This window comes from Platichthys flesus, chromosome 14, assembly GCF_949316205.1.
Source record: "Platichthys flesus chromosome 14, fPlaFle2.1, whole genome shotgun sequence".
Classification (NCBI taxonomy): Eukaryota; Metazoa; Chordata; class Actinopteri; order Pleuronectiformes; family Pleuronectidae; genus Platichthys; species Platichthys flesus.
In genome coordinates this window covers 16,873,782-16,892,401 of record NC_084958.1, presented here as the reverse complement: position 1 = coordinate 16,892,401, position 18,620 = coordinate 16,873,782, and the positions used below count along the sequence as shown (strand labels likewise).

Sequence of the window (18,620 nt, the reverse complement as noted above, 5' to 3'; positions counted from 1 at the left end):
GCAAGACTTCCAATAGTTATCTTAAACAAAGTGAAATTGACTAATCAGGTAGTCTATCAAGAGAAAATTATTGGTGGATTCATCTGTCAACATATTTACGAAGTACATAAGCTTCTCAACGGTATGTGTAACTTTTTATAAGATACAAATTGAGTTTACGATTATTGGACAAAAGTCTTTAAATATGTTCTGTTGAAAAAGGAAAAACTCTCTATAACTTCAGAAATGTTCCTGACTAATCAATATGAAATTACCATTGTGTGCTGAATAGTGCAGTGATACACTTCAAGAAATAATGCTGTGATCCAACAACAGCACTAGTATTTGGTGTCAATGGGTGAACTGCTGGGGGCAAGGGGGGTGGGGGGCTGTCACCCTTTGACCCAGGAAGAAATGCGAAGACACAACATGATGGAAATCACCCAATGTTTGGGTTCAAGCAGTAATGTGGAGAGCACACCCTGGTTCACATTGTGCAGGGGTGGGCAATCTCGGACAGCATTCTTGCAGGTTGATTAGGCTGCCGTGGTTAATGCAGCCAAGCCTATAAAACATGGCAGGAGAGTGTGGTGGTGGTTTGGGGAGAGGGAGCCGGAGCCTCAGGACCCTCACAGGGTGGCTTTGTCTGGCCTCCTCTCCTGCTGCTCCATCAGCTTGGTTTGTGTGTGGCGGTCTAATGGTACTCGGCCATATAAAAGGACCAGCCTGGTTTTTTGCACTCTTCTTTATGAATGCCTTGCTCTTTTTTTTTAGTGCACCCCCCCAGGTGCCCGCCAGCAGAATACCCTCTTTCAGACCAATTCAAGACAAATGCAAACACTACACTCTATTATGACCAGTGGAGAGCATTCCAATGGTGTCGCACCAGTCAGGGAGCTCAACCTGGGCTGGTGAGGGATTAAGGAGCGCTGGCATGACAGAGAGAGAAAAGGAGCAGAGCTGCTGAGTAAAGCAAGAGGCACAGTGGGATGGAGGAGACGTCCGAGGACTAAAAGGCATCGCGGAGCATCAGAGACTGTGTTCAACAACAAAAACTCAAACAAACATGCAATTGATTTTTCATCATATAGATGTTTATTGATAGATTTGGCAGATAACACAACTTTCTGTAGCATTAAACCATTTTAGCTCTACTTGTGAGAAGTTACCAGCTATATACGCTCTATTACACCTGTATTTTAAATCCTTTAATGGATCAGGCGAGTAGTTTCCTCGTAATAAATGTTGCACCAACGATGTTCTGGATAAAACGCACAACAGCTACCAGGGCAAGATATAAGAATAAAAGTAAATTCCATTGAACTATTTACCCGTCATTGTATTTCATCTAATGAAATTAAAAGTAGAAATAGAAAGTATTGGTTGTATTATCACATACAATGTGTTAAAAAACACCACCAGTGTCCTCTAACCGACAGAACAATTCACTGGGGGAAAGGATAAAACATACGGCCCATGCCTGTTTGTCTGACATGTCAACCTGTCTCCATCCCAGTCTATTCGGTTGTCCAGGGTAAATGAGGTCTTCAGGGGCAGTCGAGCTGCTGTAGAGCGCTCTGTCCGCATTATGCGTCTTTGAATTGGGGGGGAGGGACATTAGTTGTCCGAGTCTGTGTCGTGGCGCCGCCTGTGGCTTTGTGTTGCACCAGCAGGGGCCATCTTGTGGCTGGCAGGGTTACGGGGGACAGGAGACCCCCCGTCGGAGGAGTCTGTGTCATGCCGCCGCTGTCGATGATCGGGGTAGGAGGGCTCTCGCTCGGCTTTTGCTCCCCCCCTTGAATGGCTGTCATGGGGTCTGGCTCCACTCTGACTGTGGTATGATGGATTATGATGATGGTGGTCCTTTCTGTGCCTGAAGAGTAAAAGGAAACAAACAATCAATGGCTGTCGCCGTGGCGGGGATCAAAGATGCTGTGAGGCTGAGAGAGAAGTAACTGCCGGATCAGCTTTACAGTGGCGTCAACTGAAAACACAAGTCGGTTGTGGCTGGAAATAACCAGCCACAACCGTTGAAAAATTTCTCCATGCAACAACATTCATCATGAACTCTGCAAATCACTATCATGGTTGTTCTATATCGTGAATCTTCTCTTACTGGCACAACTTATTCAAGCAGATAACTTACAATAAATGAATGAAACGCAACTGATTTACACAATGTATCTATTATCTTGGGATACATCTCACATTGTGCTTTATCAATTATATCTATTATCTACAGACACATGCTTCTCAAATGCAAAAAGGTCAGTCTTGAGGTTGCTGTGTGTACGACAGCGCCTCGGTGCCCTCTAGTGCCGACAGAGGGAAGTTTCCTCTTGCAAATGTGGCCACTTCACAGGAGGTGAATAATAGTTAAAACCTCGGTTTCTAAACCAAATGCATTTGTTCTTTTAAACACTGGTTTGTATTAATCCTGATATTTAGTCCATTCTGAGGCTAATGAACAAACCTCTTTTTTTCATCATCATCGGACTCCGAGGACGACGAGTCTCTTCTTTGCCTCTTCTTCTTCTTTTCCTTCTTGCTCTTCTTCTCCTTCTTGCTCTTTTTCTCCTTCTTTTTCTTTTTGGACTCATGACTAAAGACAAACAAAAAGAGCAAATGATTATTATTGTTGAAGTAAACGTGGAAAGCGTTTATATAGAACGAATATTAAACGTACTTACCGTTCTTCTTTTTCTACAATCTCGGATGTTTTTGTTTTTGTAGATTCTAGACGACCATCAGTCTTGTGGTGCTGTAAAGACAGGGTTTCTTTTGTCATCAGGGTGCAAATAAAACAAACTTTTCTGATCTACCACGTTTAATTAATCAAACTGCTTGTCACATTATGAAGATGATCAATATGTTAAAGACCTGAACTATCCCTTGTTTAGTGACACTTGAAAAGGCAGTGAATAGAAAAAAGAAAACTTACCGTAAAGACTGCTAAACCCATTTTAACAGCCTCCTTCTCTTTATCGGAGAACGCCATTTTCCTTGCCCCTACGCTGTTGATTGAATAAAAACACTCTGTAGTCAGATTGCATGGAAATAAGCATGATTTTAGAATAAGTTAAGCTAACCATGTTTTCTTATTAAAAAAACAAGAAAAAACACTTACCTGGCGCTTCCCAAGCCTGACACACGGTCTACATCCCTCTCCTCACCGTCGACCTCTTCCCTCCTGCAAACATCTACAAGATCCTGGTGTAAATCAGATCAAATTTTAAATTATTTAACATGTTAATGCAGGTTACGTCTTTAAAAAAAGGCTTTTTTGACTGTAATCAAAACTTAGAAGAGTCACATACCTCTTTGGTCAGGCCAGTTGGTTGTCTCTTTATATTCTTGTGCCCTCTACATTGAAAAACAGAAAACATAAGTAGATTATATTCGGGTTGATGCCCATGATGGCGATGCATTTCTACGACAGGACGTTATACATACAGGGCGGCCATCAGTGCCTCGTGCTCTGCAGCCTTGACCGCAGCAATTTCTTCCTGTTTGGACAAAGCCTCGCCGCCTTTTTTGTCTTTTGAATACCACGACAGGTCTTTGCCTTTTTGCCATCGTCCTACTGGGGCCATCAAAGAGTTCCCTGGAAAGAAGAATTAACAGCGGTTGAGATAGATATACTTTTGTATACACCTAATTTCTACTGTATCGTGCAGCCGGTTCTAGATTTCCATTTTTTCCCTTTTAACCAGTCACTCAATATATATCTGTAGGTTCTGTAGATTCTTAGTGTTTTTTATTTCACAGATAGGACTTATAGCTTTTTCTCAGTGTGTTTAGCAAGGAAAGATTGATTTCATGTCTGAGACGTTGCGATTCAAGCTTTGATTGACTCCCAAGGGATTGGATCTGTCGTCCTCATGTTTTAAACAAGCAGCTCTTATAAATGTCAACATTTCTCGGCAGGAGGATTTTTAACTTTAACTAATGTTGTCAGGTTATCCTGTTGTGTGACTCTGATGTCACATCAGTGTGCAGCTGACACGTTGCCAGCGGTGCAGGCTCCGAAAACGGAGAGGCTCCGTGTGTTCAGGGAGAGACAGACAGGGGGAGACAGGGAGAGGCAGGGGGGAGGAACGGAGAGGGGGAGACAGAGCAATGAAAGCTCGAACCTGCTGCGTGAAAGGAGGAACCCAGAGCGACTGGCCCAGCGCAGAAACTGTGGAATGAGGGACTCTATAACCAAAGGTAATGAAAAGCAGCTCATGGGGCAGATAGGCGGGTTTTAATGTGCGTTTAAAACGAAAGTGAAACACGTCTAACCAACATTAAAACATCCTACAACTGCATTAAATCGAAATACAATATATGTATTACTCTTGAGAGATGGCAAAGTTGGTGTGTCAGTCCTCGGGTGTAGTTTAGTGTGATTCCAGCTGTGTGTGTGTGGGGGTTAGCAGGCAGCTGTTAGCATGGTCTCTGGTCAGCGCTAACACACTTACCCAGGTAGTTCTCTCTGTGCTTATCGACTTTCACGTCGTCCCAGTTGAAGTTGTCCTGTCCCCCTCGGGACCCTCCGGACCTCGACGCTCCAAACATCCTTATTCGGTCACGTTTCGACGATGAGCACCGGGGCGTCGGTCAACGCGCTAACTTTTTTTGTTGGCAGCCACGGTATAGCACACGAGCACCGCGATCGGTCAAGGCCGTCAGCGTCGACTCATCCGGGGAGTTGAGCGGTGACGCTCCGCGGGGATCTGGGCGTGTTTTCCGGTAGAGGTGATGGTGAATACTCTGGAGAGAAACCCTGCAAAGAAGTTCCCTGTGTTTTTAAAGCGTCTTCAGGGAACAATATGGATACCAGGTAGCAGCGTGTCACTCAAGCTAGGCTATGTAGCGGCCCTTATACAAAGCTGCACCACTAGCATTGCCTCAACATGCACACACACCGTCTCACAGCTCAGGGGAAAGGCACATAACACAAAATGCACTCATAATTCTCAAATACCTGCGGTCGTATGTCGCACTTTCCTACAAAGTAACGCTAGCAAAACTTTCTTAGCCTTGTCGCACGTTGACGTCGTCGCGCGTCGCTGTTGTGGTCTCGCGGTGATGACGTAGGCGGGCCAGCTTCCTCAAAGGCTTTCTCAGCGGAGGAGGAAGAGAGACATCCTCAAACCGCAAAGTAACGCGTCTCCCGATGTACATGAGGTTTTTCTCCAGGTTGCTGTCAGGTAAGAAGGAGCCTGTTTGTCTGTGTGTCGGTAGAACGTGTCCGAGCTGCATCAGTAGCGAAGAAACAGCCATTCTTCTCCATCAGGATGGTTTCCTGCTTCGTCTCTGAAGGCTGCTGTGGTTTTTACTGAGCTAAGATAAGTTGAGCTGAGGCTGTGTAGTTTATTTACCAGCATGCTGAATGATGACACAATTAATAATATACTTAATTACACGAAATTCAGCTGAAAGTACTTTACATGTAGTACAGATGTTAAAATGTCATTCATCTAAAGGAACAGATTTTAAGTAACACAAGAACGAGTTCAAATTACATTTTAGAGAAAATGAAATAACATTAAACACGCATGAAAACAGAAAGCATTGAAGTCTTTGTTATAGAGTAGTTTCCTATTGATAACTAACTATTTTAAATTCAGCCCAGGAATCATTCCAACATTTTCTTCTTCTTTAGTTTCATATTCATATCATTGTATTGCTCCTTCCAGTGAGTGAGTCAAAGTGCACAGTGATATGCCTGAGTTAGATGACACTATAATGATGAATGGAAAGTGGGACTTTTAGCAGTTAAATGAGGAGCTCACAGCTTGGGACTGAATAGGGAAGATAACTTGTTCAACCAGTGCCCACATGATTCCCAACTGACACCACCACTCACCTTACACACTGTTTATTGTACATATTTTCATACAGAATCATCTGTTAAGAACTGTGTGAAAATGTAAACACAATTTTCTAGAGCCCGATGTCGCATCATGTTGTCAAATGTATTAATGTACTGGCATCAGAGGACATGTAAGGTTAGGACATCAAATCATTTGATAAAGGCTGTTTGTTTGAATTGTTTCAACTCCAGAAATCAACTCCTGTCAAAGAGATGTCATTTGACTCAAGCTTTGCCCAAAGCAAACGTAAGTCACATGAGTGCACGAGTTCCAATACTGATGATACACTCACGTCTCTCATTTCCTGTCACGCAGCTCTGATCTAAGTACAAGAGGCTGCTTCTTGTGCAAGTGAGTGTCAGCTGCAGGTCTCACACACTTAGTCAGTAAGAAAAGCAAATTTAGATCTAGCTAATTATTAGTTAGGATGATTCCTTCCTTGAGGAAGACATAAAACTCTGGTGTTTCAGGACCTTTAATACAGGAAGTCGACCTTATTAACCGGATTTGCACGACATTGAAAAAGCGACCTTCACCTGGGAGCAATAAAACAAAGACTTCAAAATAAATAAAATCAAAACTAGTAAAAGGTTTGAAAAGAATGAAAAGACTGGTGTTAAAAAAAAAGGATCAATTAATTAAAAGCAATATCATAGAAATGAGTCTTGAATTGTTTCTTAAAACTATCAATAGTTAAGTTGTCTGGTGTGTGGTAGGAGTTTGCTCCAAACCTTTGGTGCTTCCCCAAATATTGTAAAATAACTATTTCAGGACTTGAAGGCCCCTCCTTAGGATGTGAGAAACAAGTATTACCTGTTAATACCTCTTTTTAGTATTGCCTTGATAGGAGCATGGATAACTTTGAAAATCTGCCGAAGAAGGATTTTCGGCTTGGGGTAGGAAGATATAAATTCTAAATCAGGATCCTGAAAACATAAGGGCCTTGACACTGACCTCTGAAAAAAGAACGACACCTTTATTTAGCCGGGCTGCTCTCGAAGCTTTCAAGAGGCCATAGAGAATGACTGTTGTCATTTGCACCTGCAAACTCAACCTCGCTGCATCTGATTTGCCCGGAGACGAGAGCCCTCATGAGGCTCTGATTCTATGACTTTCAATTAAAACCCCACAGAGACCAGTACAGATTACCAGTACACATTTGTGTTTAAAGATGGAGTAGGCTTCTTTACAATCTGTCAGTCATCATGTCATATGGAATCCCTCATATTTGGACCTAACCCATCTAATTCCTGCTGTTGATGTAAGTTTTTCTGTGGTGGTTTTAGTGGCTTAATATGACAGATGTAACTGGTTTCTTTTGACTAGTGACTGTTGGGAAGATGATCACAGATCAGCTGAGTGACAAACACAGGAATGGAGGCTGGTCTCAGTTTTTGGACCAGAAACTATCCACGTATACAGGCCTGCAGCCTCAGATCACTAAGAGTCTATTTATATATCGACACTGTGTTGAACACAGAGTGTATTGGTGTGTGTGAGTGTTGCCCTGCCCCTCGGTCCCTCCTACCTCCTGTTTATGATCCGACACTGCTCACAACCGGCTCAGTTGAGGGCTCTGTTGGTTTAAGCTCTGTGTGTTTTCAGGAAGGTAAGGAGGGTTATACTTACTAACAAATCATTGAGAATGGGGAAAGAAGCTGCGTTGAATATGTCACAGTATCAAGTAGGTGAGATATGTAGGTTTTACTAACCTGTGCTCTGCCTGCTGCCTTGTTAAAGACAGAATGGCTGTGATTTAAAGAGAGTTGTGTTTCCTTCTTCCTGAATGCCACCGACATGGTGTCAAACCGGCTTGTGGAGCAGGTGGAAACGTTAGTTTCAATGAGACACAAATTCACTCGAGGACCTGGAGTATCTCCTGATAAGGGAGATCGACACCCACGGCTCCTTTTCATATTTTCACCTCAGCATGCAGGTTGTGTGTGTGTAGTGTAGCATTAGTGTAGAGTTTCAGAACCAACCTGTCTACTGCGACAGGGGTCCGCGGCTGCCAACGCTGCTTCCTGACAACCCCTCCCTGTGGTACAGCCACACATTGCACCTGGTGTGGCCACACCAGCCAGGAAGATGTGGTTCACCGCTTCTGACTCACAGCAGGGGGGGGGGGGGCATTTTCCATATTCTCCTCATCTGCTTGTTTGGGCCCTAAATGGCTGGACTCTCTTTTTGAGTTTCTGCTCCTCAGCCAGAGTTTTTTTTTTAGTTTTAACCCCTCGTGTGTGTCGCTGGTTGTTTTTTATGTTTGATTGTTTAAAAGCGAGGACGCAAAAGATAACCGAACAGATTTCAGTGAGTGTTTGTGTCGTTGTTACCAAGTGGCCCCGCCCCACATTTCCTCTCAAGAGGGCTCTCCAATTAGTGAGTAATCGCTCCTCCACATCTCCATGGTAACCCCACAGCTTGCTAAGCAGTCGATGTCATCGGCTCCTGGGGGGGGGGGGGTTATTTTGGTCTGATTACTCCGTCTCCCTTTGAGAACCGCCGGCTAATCACCTCATGGTTTTCATCCCACCAGAGACGGGCTTGTCTAAACTTGTTGACCAGCTCTCATGTTGTGAAACCACCGTCTTTCTGAACTCTAATGTTCGTGCAGCGACGGAAGATCCTATGACGACTCATTCCACAAGACTCATTCTAGTGGTTATGCGTCCATCCCTCCAAACTCAACCTCTTTTCTACCATAATCCACACTCGTCCTTTTCTCTGCCTCTCTCTCAGCTATGGCTGGACCCAGGCCTGTGGTGTTCAGCGGCCCGTCAGGAGCAGGGAAGAGCACCCTGCTGAAGAAGCTCATGAAGGAATATGACAGCGTCTTTGGCTTCAGCGTATCGCGTAAGTGCCGACAACAGCTGTCCATCAGTAGAGTCCACCTGTGGATTGTTTTGAAGGACATGTTGGTGTTTACCTTAAATTCCCTCAAGTTAACAAATGTTTATTGAAAAAAAAGAGAAAATAATAACTATTCCACATTTAAAAGCTTGAACCAGACGATTATTGTTATCAATCAATAAACTAACTTCATCAAATCCAGCGCAGACTTTGAATAAATGTCTCATCTTTCCTCAGATACAACTCGGAAACCTCGACCTGGAGAAAAAAATGGCAAAGGTACAGAAAAGCCCTCCTCTTTCACGACACTGCTAACACCTAGTTTCTAAACTTCTAGTTATCCGTGTTGCTGTTTTTCATTTTCCTTTGTCCTTACTTCAGATTACCATTATGTCACTCGGGAGGTAATGCAGGCGAGCATCGACAAAGGCGATTTCATGGAGAGCGCCGAGTTTTCCGGCAACATGTACGGGACGAGTAAAGCGGCTGTGCAAGACGTCCAGGCCAAGAACCTCATCTGTATACTTGACTTAGACATGCAGGGCGTGAGGAACATTAAAGCCACCGACCTGAATCCCATGTACATCTCCATCCAGCCCCCATCCATGGCAGTCTTGGTGAGAACACAAGGAAATGCATTTCACCAAATAACCAGTCTAGTCACATCTATTAGCTGAATCCAAAACCGAATTCCTGGGTGTGACTTTGCTTTGTTCCGCTGGGTACCTGTCGTTCAGATGCTCGGTCAGGACTCCTGAATGCTTCTTGTTCATTGAGACTGTGTTTTTTAATTGTTTCAGGAAAAACGTTTAAGAGACAGGAAAACCGAGTCAGAGGAGAGCCTCCAAAAGCGTCTGGATGCAGCCGAGAAGGATATGGAGTTGGGTCAGTGATCTCAGTTTGTTCTGAAAACTCAAAAGCTCTTAACCACATACTAAAGAATGTTTAAGTAATGACTGATGATGCATGTATCTTCTTTTAGGTAAAGAGCCTGGTTTGTTTGATGTGATAATTATCAACGATAACTTGGAGGATGCTTACGGACGTCTAAAACAGGCTCTTCTCGAGGTGAGTCACTGTTGCACAGTTATTACAAATTGGTCTCAAAGAGGTTTCTGTCATTTTAAGTAGTTATTATCACACTGATGCTTGTTTAAGAGCTTAATTTGAGAAAAGTTAGGATTTAATGTCCTTTGTAACTTTGTAACATTGTTTCATGATCAGCATTAACTACGTATGTTTGGAGCATTGTAAAATATTTCATTCTCCCTTCAGGAAATTAATAAGGTGAAGAAGATCAGCATGTCCTCGTAGGACACGCCGCGGTCCCGTCCAGCCACTCCTCTGAAAACCACAGACCTACATTCCAGTTGTGTACATTCCCTAAGAAGATGGTCTGTGTGTAGGTTTTACATTTGTGTTTAGAAGTATATGAAAACATACTGTAAAGTGCGTATTTTTTTATTTTTTTTTTCTTCACATTTTTGGTTTTCAGTTGTATGAAAGAAAACGATACTCCAGCAATCCTTATTTGATGTGTGACTGTCATGGTAGAGCGCTCTCTGTTGGACATTTACTGAACACATTGTCACCAACGCAGACACACAACCAGGATGTAACCCACTCCATCACGTGGATTAACCGGTTTGTCAAGGGTGTGGAAAGTCCTGTATTCAGATACCGTGGTTAGTGGCAGCAAGTTATGCTGCTCTTATTGTCTGAATCTTTTTTTCTCGGGCAACCAGTCAAACTGTGTTGATAATTTAATGGATGCACAGAAGCGGTAAAATGTATCGAAGACAGACTGAGTGAGAGTTTGACATCAGCTCCCAGTTCATCAATTCAGCTGATCTCTGGGAATAAACATGGTGGTTGTTTACTTACAGGCAAGTCATCACTACTGTTGAAATAAAAATATTCCAGTGCCGGTTAATGCTTTTTTCTCGATCGCCACATAATGTGCTAACTAAATATAAATTTGGTTTGTGAGATGAGAGTAAATACTGATGTGCTCTAGTTGGATTAAATCCCCTGATAGGAATAATAGTTAAGAACAAAAGCAGCAGAACTTAGTGCCACTCAGAATATACCATCTTTACGTTTTTTCAGGGGGGAGCAATTTTTTTAACGTTGTAAATTTGTTAAACTTTACTATGGTGTAGCTTTTTCCTTTTACTGCTTTGTGTGAAGGGTAAAATGACGTCCAGTAGACTTTATGGGGTTTCTAACAAAAGGAAAGGTTTTAAACTACGAGGACAAATTAAATGGCGTATTTATCTTTTTTTTTTTATCGTTTACAACCAAGCACAAGATACATTTACCTGATAGCCAAGAAAACATTTAAAACATAACACTTGTACATTGGCGTTCATTTACGCTGAGTTTTAAATAATTCATATGCTTTTAACAGAAATACGCTCAAAATATAAGCAGGCATACGCTCTCATACTAACTGAAAAGTTCGGTGGGGGAAGCAGGGGGGATAATGCACTATGCCAGGGAAGTGTAGATATAACAATGCTTGGCTACAAATGGAAAAGTACCTGCCATGGGTTACAAAAGAACAAAGACCTCAAACTATTTTCTCATTCATTTGTGTCATTTAAGGGATACTGTATGCTTTGGAATTCTCATTGGCAGCTTCGATACAAAATTGTCACTTTCATGTATACACCCAGATTTCACAAAATATTTGGTCATGGAAAGTTGGTTTAAAGTTATTGAAAAGTCATGGAAATCCATTGGTCAAAATGTGTATGAACGCTGAATTTAACCAGCAATAACAATACTGTGCTTGTTCGGGAAATATATCATTTTGTATTACGTCCATTAATCGTCCAGCAGTGAGACTGTTACCTGTTGAAACTCTTAATAAATATTCATAAACCCAGCATTGCAGGAAGCATTATTTGTATTTGTAAGAAATAAAGAAACAAGTCATTTATTTTCAGTATATGTATTTAACTTAGATTTAACACTCACCTGTTTCCCAAAACTACACATGTACAGTACAAGCAGTTACAATGTGTTAGTGCCTTTTAATATAAACCATCAAGAATCTAACCCACATCACCACCACACATCACTAAAGCCTCAGTTACTCCAGTCACGTTTGAAATTGCATCGACAAGGTAGTGAGCTCTAATACAAACGCACAAACATTCACTTGAAATCAGATATGACTACGACGGGTCAGGTTACTTTACATAAACCAATTTCTCTTTGGTAAAACAGATAACATGCAGCCACTCATCTAAATATCTATCACATACATGTTAATGTCCCTGTGATATCCTGTGAGTTCACGGGGTCGTTGCTCTGCATCAAAAACGTCTAAAAAGCGAAGTTCAACATTAAATTCATAAATATCTGAAGAGACGCGGTTAGAGATCTGATGCGAATCAAGTTGTTATAAACGATTCTTGTAGTAATATCATTCACACCCAAAGAAGTGGAGAACCTCGGTCGGATTTGACCACGGTGACCATGATCTGATCGCACATCTTTGATTAGACTTCGACAACTCTGACCTCAACAGTCACCAAAGCTCTGTTGTCAACGTTACACAATCAGTGTTGTGTATTTAAATTGGATTAGTACTGAAAAAGACACATAGTCATGACTTCATAAACAGTAAAGAACTCTCAACGTTTGCTGATCCAGAAATTCAAGGCACTGCGAATGTACAAAAGTCAAACTGCAAAGTGAATATCGAAACTAGTGATGACTGGTAAAAGTTGATGAAGATCCTATATATATCGGGCAATATTAGTAGGTCAATACTCATGATTTTCAGGAGAGAAACATGATGTTTAATTTTACAGAATCGCTCTCAGCAACAGACGATCTTTTCGTCAGTAAAATGTCAAACCGTAGTTTCTTGTCTTCTGTCCATCGTGTGCGTTGTACAACACATCGATGACACGTAGCAGTTGTAACGGAAACTGAAACCTGCTCACAGTGACACACCTTCATTTTCACCTGGTCGAGAGAGACCAGTCTAACCGTTTGACGAGAAGACTCAGAGGATGAGCCTATTTTCTGATGGGAAGCCTCATAATGGAATGGTCTGTCAAATGCAGTGAATATTTATGTCTTCTTTTTTCTGCTTTTTTTCCATCAGGTCAGTAGAAATGTCCCCATTTAAGACTAAGAGGGTCATGGTACCAATTTTAAAATATTGCCTCTATTGGTTTGGATAATGGTGATCTCTAATTTGAAGAACGACTGGGTTTCCCACTGATGTGTATCCGTACGTCTGAGTTGATACTTTGGTTTTAAAGCTCTGCTGCCCGCCCTCGACCCTCTGCACCTCTGAGCAGTATGAAGGCTGCACCTCCAGCTTTGCGTGGCTCACTTGGATGGGGACGCGCCTCTCGGTCCTGGGCCTCGTTCCGCTGGCTTGAGGGACGGAGGAGGAGGAGGAGGAGAAAATGCTGGCAGGGAGATGCTCCTTGAAGCGACTGAAGAAGCTGCTCCTCTGCCTCGGCACAACGGGTCGGCCCACGTTGAGGAGCACCGGCTGCCCCACGGCGGAGCCACCGATCTCCCTCTGCAGCACAGAGATCTCACAAGGCTGTTCGGCAGGAGCGTTGGAGGAGCCGTAGGACTCTCCTTCCTCTGGAACATAGTCCTCCAAGTCCTCTAGGGTCAAAACACGATCGCCTGCTTTCAGGATGTGAGGCTCCTGCTCTCTGGATAGAATGGGGTCGTCATCGTCATCTTCAGGCTCAAAGATGACAGTTTGCTGATCGTCCAAGTCGTCGCTGTCGTCTCCAGCTGGACTGAGGACGGATGAGAGCTCATGTGGCTCCGCAGAGGGAGCGTTGCCCTGAACCTCCTCCCAGGAGAGCGGCTGGATGCTGACGTCTCCGTGCAGCTCGGCCTGCGCCTGCTCCACCAGCTTGTTATTGGAGTTGTTGGTGTTTGGGTTTTCCAGTTGAGACCTTTTGGGTCTGGAGGAAGCGGCTGCCCGATCAGAGACTGCAGGTGAGATGCCTCTCCTCCTGGGCAGCCTGGGAGATTTATTGACCTTGTACTCTATGACCTCCTCCACCTCAACCCACCTGGGTTTGCTCTCCATGGCTCTGGCCTCAGCTCCCTCAGGCTCAGTGACGTAGAGGGTAGGGATAGTGGTCTTTCTTGGAGTAGGCACCCTCCTTAGCCTGGCTGCAGGGGGCTCTGGGGTGGAGGTTTCAGAGCGGTGGGCTGCAGTAAGAGTCAAGCCGGGGGACCTGTGCCTCCTCATACGAGGGTTCTTCACCACGGTGGTTATAGTCTCCTCGCTGGATTGAGAAGACGGATACAGATAATATTAGAGCTACTGATGAAGATATTCTGTGCGCAACACAGAGTTGTGCCGGTTAAAGAAAACAACTCTCTGAAACCTGCCCCTCCCTTCATCACCACTGTGTCAGAATTAGAACTCCAGCTTTAATTACTACACAGCGTCACGTTCATGGGGCCAGTGAAAGGAGCACACACATGCACAAGTGCTCCAAATGTCCTCTTAGCCATTGCTATGTTTTAGCAAGTGGATATCTATGCACCAATAGAAATATTGTCTATATCACAAAAGCAAACTACTGCTCTAGAAATCTATCTGGAAACAAGAATCCCGACTTTAGCACATTGTCTTCTATCAAAATATGAAGCTAAATTTCTAACTCCAGAGCAACTGTCTAAATGTCCCACAGCTCCGTCACATTTCATGCATGAGGCTCATTTTCACAGAGTCACACTTACATGATGATGGTTTTCTTTGGTATTTTGGTTTCCTGCTCAGTGACTATGGAAAAAGTGGAAAGTGACAGATTTAAAAGACAAACACAGATGATCCATCTAAGCTTCAGTTGAACTCAAAAAGAACACATCTAAAGTTTAAACAATAATATATATTACTCTTGTGCTGTAAAGCTGTCTACTGTTTCAGAACCTGGAAAAGATGATAATACCCCTTTATGTTTGGATACAGTACCTTCAATAGTGATGGCCTGTTCACCAGTTCGGGACAGGGCAGAGGGAAGAACTAAATCTGCTGCACACTTAGCACTGCCCAGTCGATTGGACAGCTGGAAACAAAAGAGTTTTTAAAGATGAGTTTTTGTTGCTAACTCATTAGTCACATCTTTTGGTTTAAGAGCAAATAAACATGATTGAAAGTAATTTTGTTCATATTCTAAAAGAGTATTAGTGATGGGATTTAAATATAATGTGAGTATTGTACCGACCTCACAGTCGTAGTGTCCCAAGTCTCTCTCTGTCAGGTTCTTTATTATCAGAACCAGCACTCCACTACGGAGCTCACTGTAGGTCTGGTACTTTTCCTGGTCAGTCAGCAGCCGGCTGTCTTTGAACCACCTTGAACAGATAGAAATTAATATGCAGTTAGACAAAAAGATCTTCCATAAAATAGGGTACATTTAATCAAGCTAATTTTCAAGCTTTATAGGAACAAATAGAAGTGTGGTGACAATACCTGATCTTGGGGTTGGGGGCGCTCTGTATGACACAGGTGAACTGCGCGTCCTCACCAGCGACAAAGACAGCGTTCCTCATTTTATTCACAAAACGAGGAGGTACTGCCAGAAACACATCATGTACATTTATTACACGTTTAAGCATTAGAAAGCATCAGATGCTCTCTGAAGCAGCAGCAATGACCACACTCTAATATGTGATACCAAAGTAAATTAACAGACTAAATCTTTAACTGCAACATGTCTGACCACAGTTTGACTTACTACAGCTATTTTCAATGATGCATTATGGTTATCAAAAAACTTCTGCTTTTTTAGGACACATTCAAACCATTTGTCACTTACCCTGAACTGTGATCTTTCCAAGAGTGCTGGCATTGCCAGCTGAGCTCGTGGCAAAGCACATGTACTGGCCAGAATCATCAGCTGTCATGTTGTCCAGGATCAGTGTGCAGGAACCATCAGGGTCCTCGATGATGATGTGATGAGGATCTGCCTCCACTGCACGTCCATCTGTATCCAACATGTAAACCAGGTTAGCCAGGAACTCAGAGATTTAAGGCCTGAACTATTTGTCTACATTAATCTATGGTGTAATATCATACCCTTGTACCAGGTGACTGTAGGTTTGGGCATTCCAGTGACTTTGCAGGCCAGCTTCACAGTCTGTCCCAGCTCTGCTGTGCAGTTTCCCAGAATTTCATCAAAGTCAGGGGGACCTAGAAAAACAGATTAATCATAAAAGGTAATGTGATAAACAAGGTAATAAGAAAGGAAATGAAACTTGTATGGTGTGTGTATGCATATTTGTGTGTGTGTGTGTGTGTGTGTGTGTGTGTCCAACTCACTCCATGCAGGCATGCTGTATCGCTGCTGCAGTTCCCTGAGGTCTCTCAGCCATGAGTTCTTGATGGTGATAGTTCGGGCCTGCAAAGTGTACTTCCTCACTGAGTCCTCGCGTTCATGCCAGATCTCAAAGGCCCTGTCATCACCCTCCACCGTCTCATTCACATCAATGTTGTTCAGCTGCAGCAAGAAGAAGAATATACACACTATTAGGAAAGTTGACAGTGAAGTAGAAAGTCTCAGGGAAGACAGTGTGATAATTTTACCTTCATCATGTTCTTAAAGACATATGCTTGTGTATCAGCATTGCTGTCTCTCTTGGGTTTGCAGATTATACAGTAGTTCTTGAAGAGGAAGACGTGCCGGTGGTGACCTCTAGAGGACGACCTAATTCCAGGAGCACCCTCCCACACTTGAAATGGTCCCTAGTGCAAAAAAACAGATTCTTAGACTGTCAAACACAAAATCAAGCTCCTATATTCTTCATTAAGTTCCTTCATTATAAATGAAGTTGCTACCTGTCTAATTGGCTCTCCAAGTACTTCCAGTGTGGCAGGATAGTTCTGGATCATGGTGACATGGTGGGTGTTCTCAGAGCGCTGAGGGAGAGCAGACACCATCGCGTACGCTTCTTCCAGGAGGCAGCAGTTCTGACCATTTCTCGCCTTGTTTCGAATGAGCTCCTGAGGATGTATAAAGAGTAGTGAAACTTCGTAGTGATGCAGATCTGAAATCAAATGCCTTACACAAACAAGTCATGAATCCTAACAGCTCAGATGCATATTCTGAGTCAGAGTTGTCACCTTGAGGAAAGCCTTGTACTTCTGAATCCTCTCCAGTGGTTGTTGCAGGTAGGCGTTGATGCTGCGTACAGGGGGACCTGCAGGGTCCGCACCAGCCTGCTCTTTATCACTGTACTCCTACAGTGTGATGAAGGAAAGATTTTTAAATGTAATTAATTTAAAAGTTTCAGACAGTTTCAGTCAGAATAGAGTCGCAAATTACCAAATAAATTACAGCTAGTAAAACAATTTATCTGCAAATACGTAAAACAAAATAATTGTTCTACTTTAGTAACAACATAAGGGGCTACGGTCCTGTTACACTGGAAAATCAACAGTAAAGCAAATAGCAAATGATAGCTTTGGTCAAACATGAGCAGAGCTGTGTCACCTTGAAGAAGCGGTGGACAGCCTTGTCACTGACTGCAGATTCTGCCTGAGGCTGACCAACAAGATACTGGAGGTACTGCTCAAAGCCCGCCTTACTCCTCAGGAAGCACATGGCAACATCATCATCTGTCTCACAGTCGTTCAGCGTCGGGAGAAACGCCCTTAAAACAGGATTATGGAGAAATTAAAGCACAGACGATAAAGAAAATGTCTCTTTTATAAAAAAATTCTGAAACATTTGTGCTGTTTAGCAAATAATTTACTTAAATGAGGGCTGATAAAGAGGTGAGCTCACCTGCTGTGGAAGGACTTGATATCATCAATGTTCCTGAATATTGTTTCCTTTTGGCTGTTGACGTCAGGAGGTGCATCAGGGATGTCTGCGTGCTTCATGTGATGGGAGGTAAAGAAGTCGACCTCCTTTACAAACTCTGATTCTCCATTTATCATCTCCTGGATCAGTTGGCTAGAGACATGAAATTAGAATTAGGATGGTTTCTTTGGCTTCAGTCTTTGGTATGGGAGTGAGACAGTAGATAAGCTTTACTTACAATAATTTCCTCTTGTATTCACCCTCAGAAACCTCCTCTGCACTTGTCTCTGGAAGTTCACCCACATCAGCTGAGAGCTGAAATAACACATTACGTTTAATATCGAGGTCTTTCAAAGGCCTCAAAACACTGAGTGAGGTGCATGTTGTTGGATCATTGGCTGAAGTCTAGTGACATACTTTTAGTTTCTTGTCCAAGTAGGCCGGTGAGACCCAGCCTTGGCGGGATGGTGTCATTTTGGTCGGTTTGGTTCGGACCAACCACTTGAGTGGATGAGCCGAGTCCAGAACCTCAACGTACTGTCCCTCCTTCAGAGAGATCGATTCTTTGCTTGCTATGGTGGGGTTATAGTCCGCTGTTGCCACGTAGATATCAAACATCTGTAAAAAAATATATGTATACATGAGGTTTAAAAAAAACTGTTTTTAGTTTTAGTATTAGTACATTCCTGCCATATTTATTATCTGGTTAGATTTTTTAAATGATTCCTTAATTTCCCAAATAAAAGATTTGAATTGCATTGATATTAAGATTAGATCTTTTGATTGTGTGCATTTGTTTGAGGAGATGACAGACTAGACAGTGTAGGTATGAGTGTTCAAAAATTTACTAAAAACTGATGATTTCAAGTCAAATTTTGAATCTGTTTAGTATCACTGTAATTTAAATTTTTTACTTCAAGAAATAATCTCTTCTGGAGATGGTCTGCTTGTATTCTACCTTTGATTGTATTTTATGTTCATTCTGAGGCGTTAGTTTGTGGTCTACTTGTTTATACTTTTTATCTCCATTTATGTTCATAAGATGCAAAATACAACATCATTTGTAATTCCAGTCTTAAAATCTACCATAAAGTTAAGTCAACACACAAATGACTTAGTG

At 42.7% G+C, this 18,620-nt stretch overlaps 3 protein-coding genes across 14 annotated transcripts in view; 1 reads left to right on the top strand and 2 right to left on the bottom strand.

Annotated features, from left to right (window-relative positions):
- Positions 1–1,051: 1,051 nt before the first annotated feature.
- c14h1orf35 (chromosome 14 C1orf35 homolog) lies at positions 1,052–4,735 on the bottom strand. Its single transcript, XM_062403659.1, has 8 exons — positions 4,443–4,735; positions 3,433–3,583; positions 3,297–3,342; positions 3,107–3,189; positions 2,921–2,993; positions 2,670–2,740; positions 2,453–2,581; positions 1,052–1,852 (listed from the first exon to the last, which is right to left on the bottom strand). Exons 1-8 carry the CDS (start codon positions 4,537–4,539, stop codon positions 1,597–1,599), a joined length of 906 nt encoding a protein of 301 aa, XP_062259643.1. The 5' UTR covers positions 4,540–4,735; the 3' UTR covers positions 1,052–1,596.
- Positions 4,736–5,013: 278 nt separating this feature from the next.
- On the top strand, positions 5,014–11,581 carry guk1a (guanylate kinase 1a). 2 transcript variants are annotated; one of them, XM_062403661.1, is made up of 7 exons: positions 5,014–5,174; positions 8,580–8,693; positions 8,928–8,969; positions 9,072–9,307; positions 9,491–9,575; positions 9,673–9,758; positions 9,966–11,581. In XM_062403661.1, the coding sequence occupies exons 1-7, from the start codon at positions 5,141–5,143 to the stop codon at positions 10,002–10,004; spliced, it is 636 nt and encodes a 211-aa protein (XP_062259645.1). In that variant the 5' UTR covers positions 5,014–5,140; the 3' UTR covers positions 10,005–11,581. The 2 variants fall into 2 exon arrangements, with proteins under 2 accessions (XP_062259645.1, XP_062259644.1); XM_062403660.1 differs by lacking the exon at positions 5,014–5,174 and adding an exon at positions 7,406–7,449.
- A 49-nt stretch (positions 11,582–11,630) lies between these two features.
- Positions 11,631–18,620, bottom strand: part of obscnb (obscurin, cytoskeletal calmodulin and titin-interacting RhoGEF b) — a 50,845-nt gene continuing 43,855 nt past the window's right edge. For all 11 annotated transcript variants that reach the window (XM_062403647.1, XM_062403649.1, XM_062403657.1 and 8 more), the window contains 15 exons: positions 17,918–18,118; positions 17,739–17,815; positions 17,483–17,653; positions 17,189–17,348; positions 16,819–16,935; positions 16,534–16,698; positions 16,282–16,440; positions 16,018–16,195; positions 15,775–15,888; positions 15,515–15,682; positions 15,169–15,271; positions 14,921–15,050; positions 14,668–14,761; positions 14,436–14,478; positions 11,631–13,975 (listed from right to left, as the gene is read on the bottom strand). In XM_062403647.1, the coding sequence (XP_062259631.1) occupies positions 12,877–13,975; positions 14,436–14,478; positions 14,668–14,761; positions 14,921–15,050; positions 15,169–15,271; positions 15,515–15,682; positions 15,775–15,888; positions 16,018–16,195; positions 16,282–16,440; positions 16,534–16,698; positions 16,819–16,935; positions 17,189–17,348; positions 17,483–17,653; positions 17,739–17,815; positions 17,918–18,118 (2,979 nt within the window). In that variant the 3' untranslated portion in view covers positions 11,631–12,876. The remainder of the gene's footprint in view (positions 13,976–14,435; positions 14,479–14,667; positions 14,762–14,920; positions 15,051–15,168; positions 15,272–15,514; positions 15,683–15,774; positions 15,889–16,017; positions 16,196–16,281; positions 16,441–16,533; positions 16,699–16,818; positions 16,936–17,188; positions 17,349–17,482; positions 17,654–17,738; positions 17,816–17,917; positions 18,119–18,620) is intronic.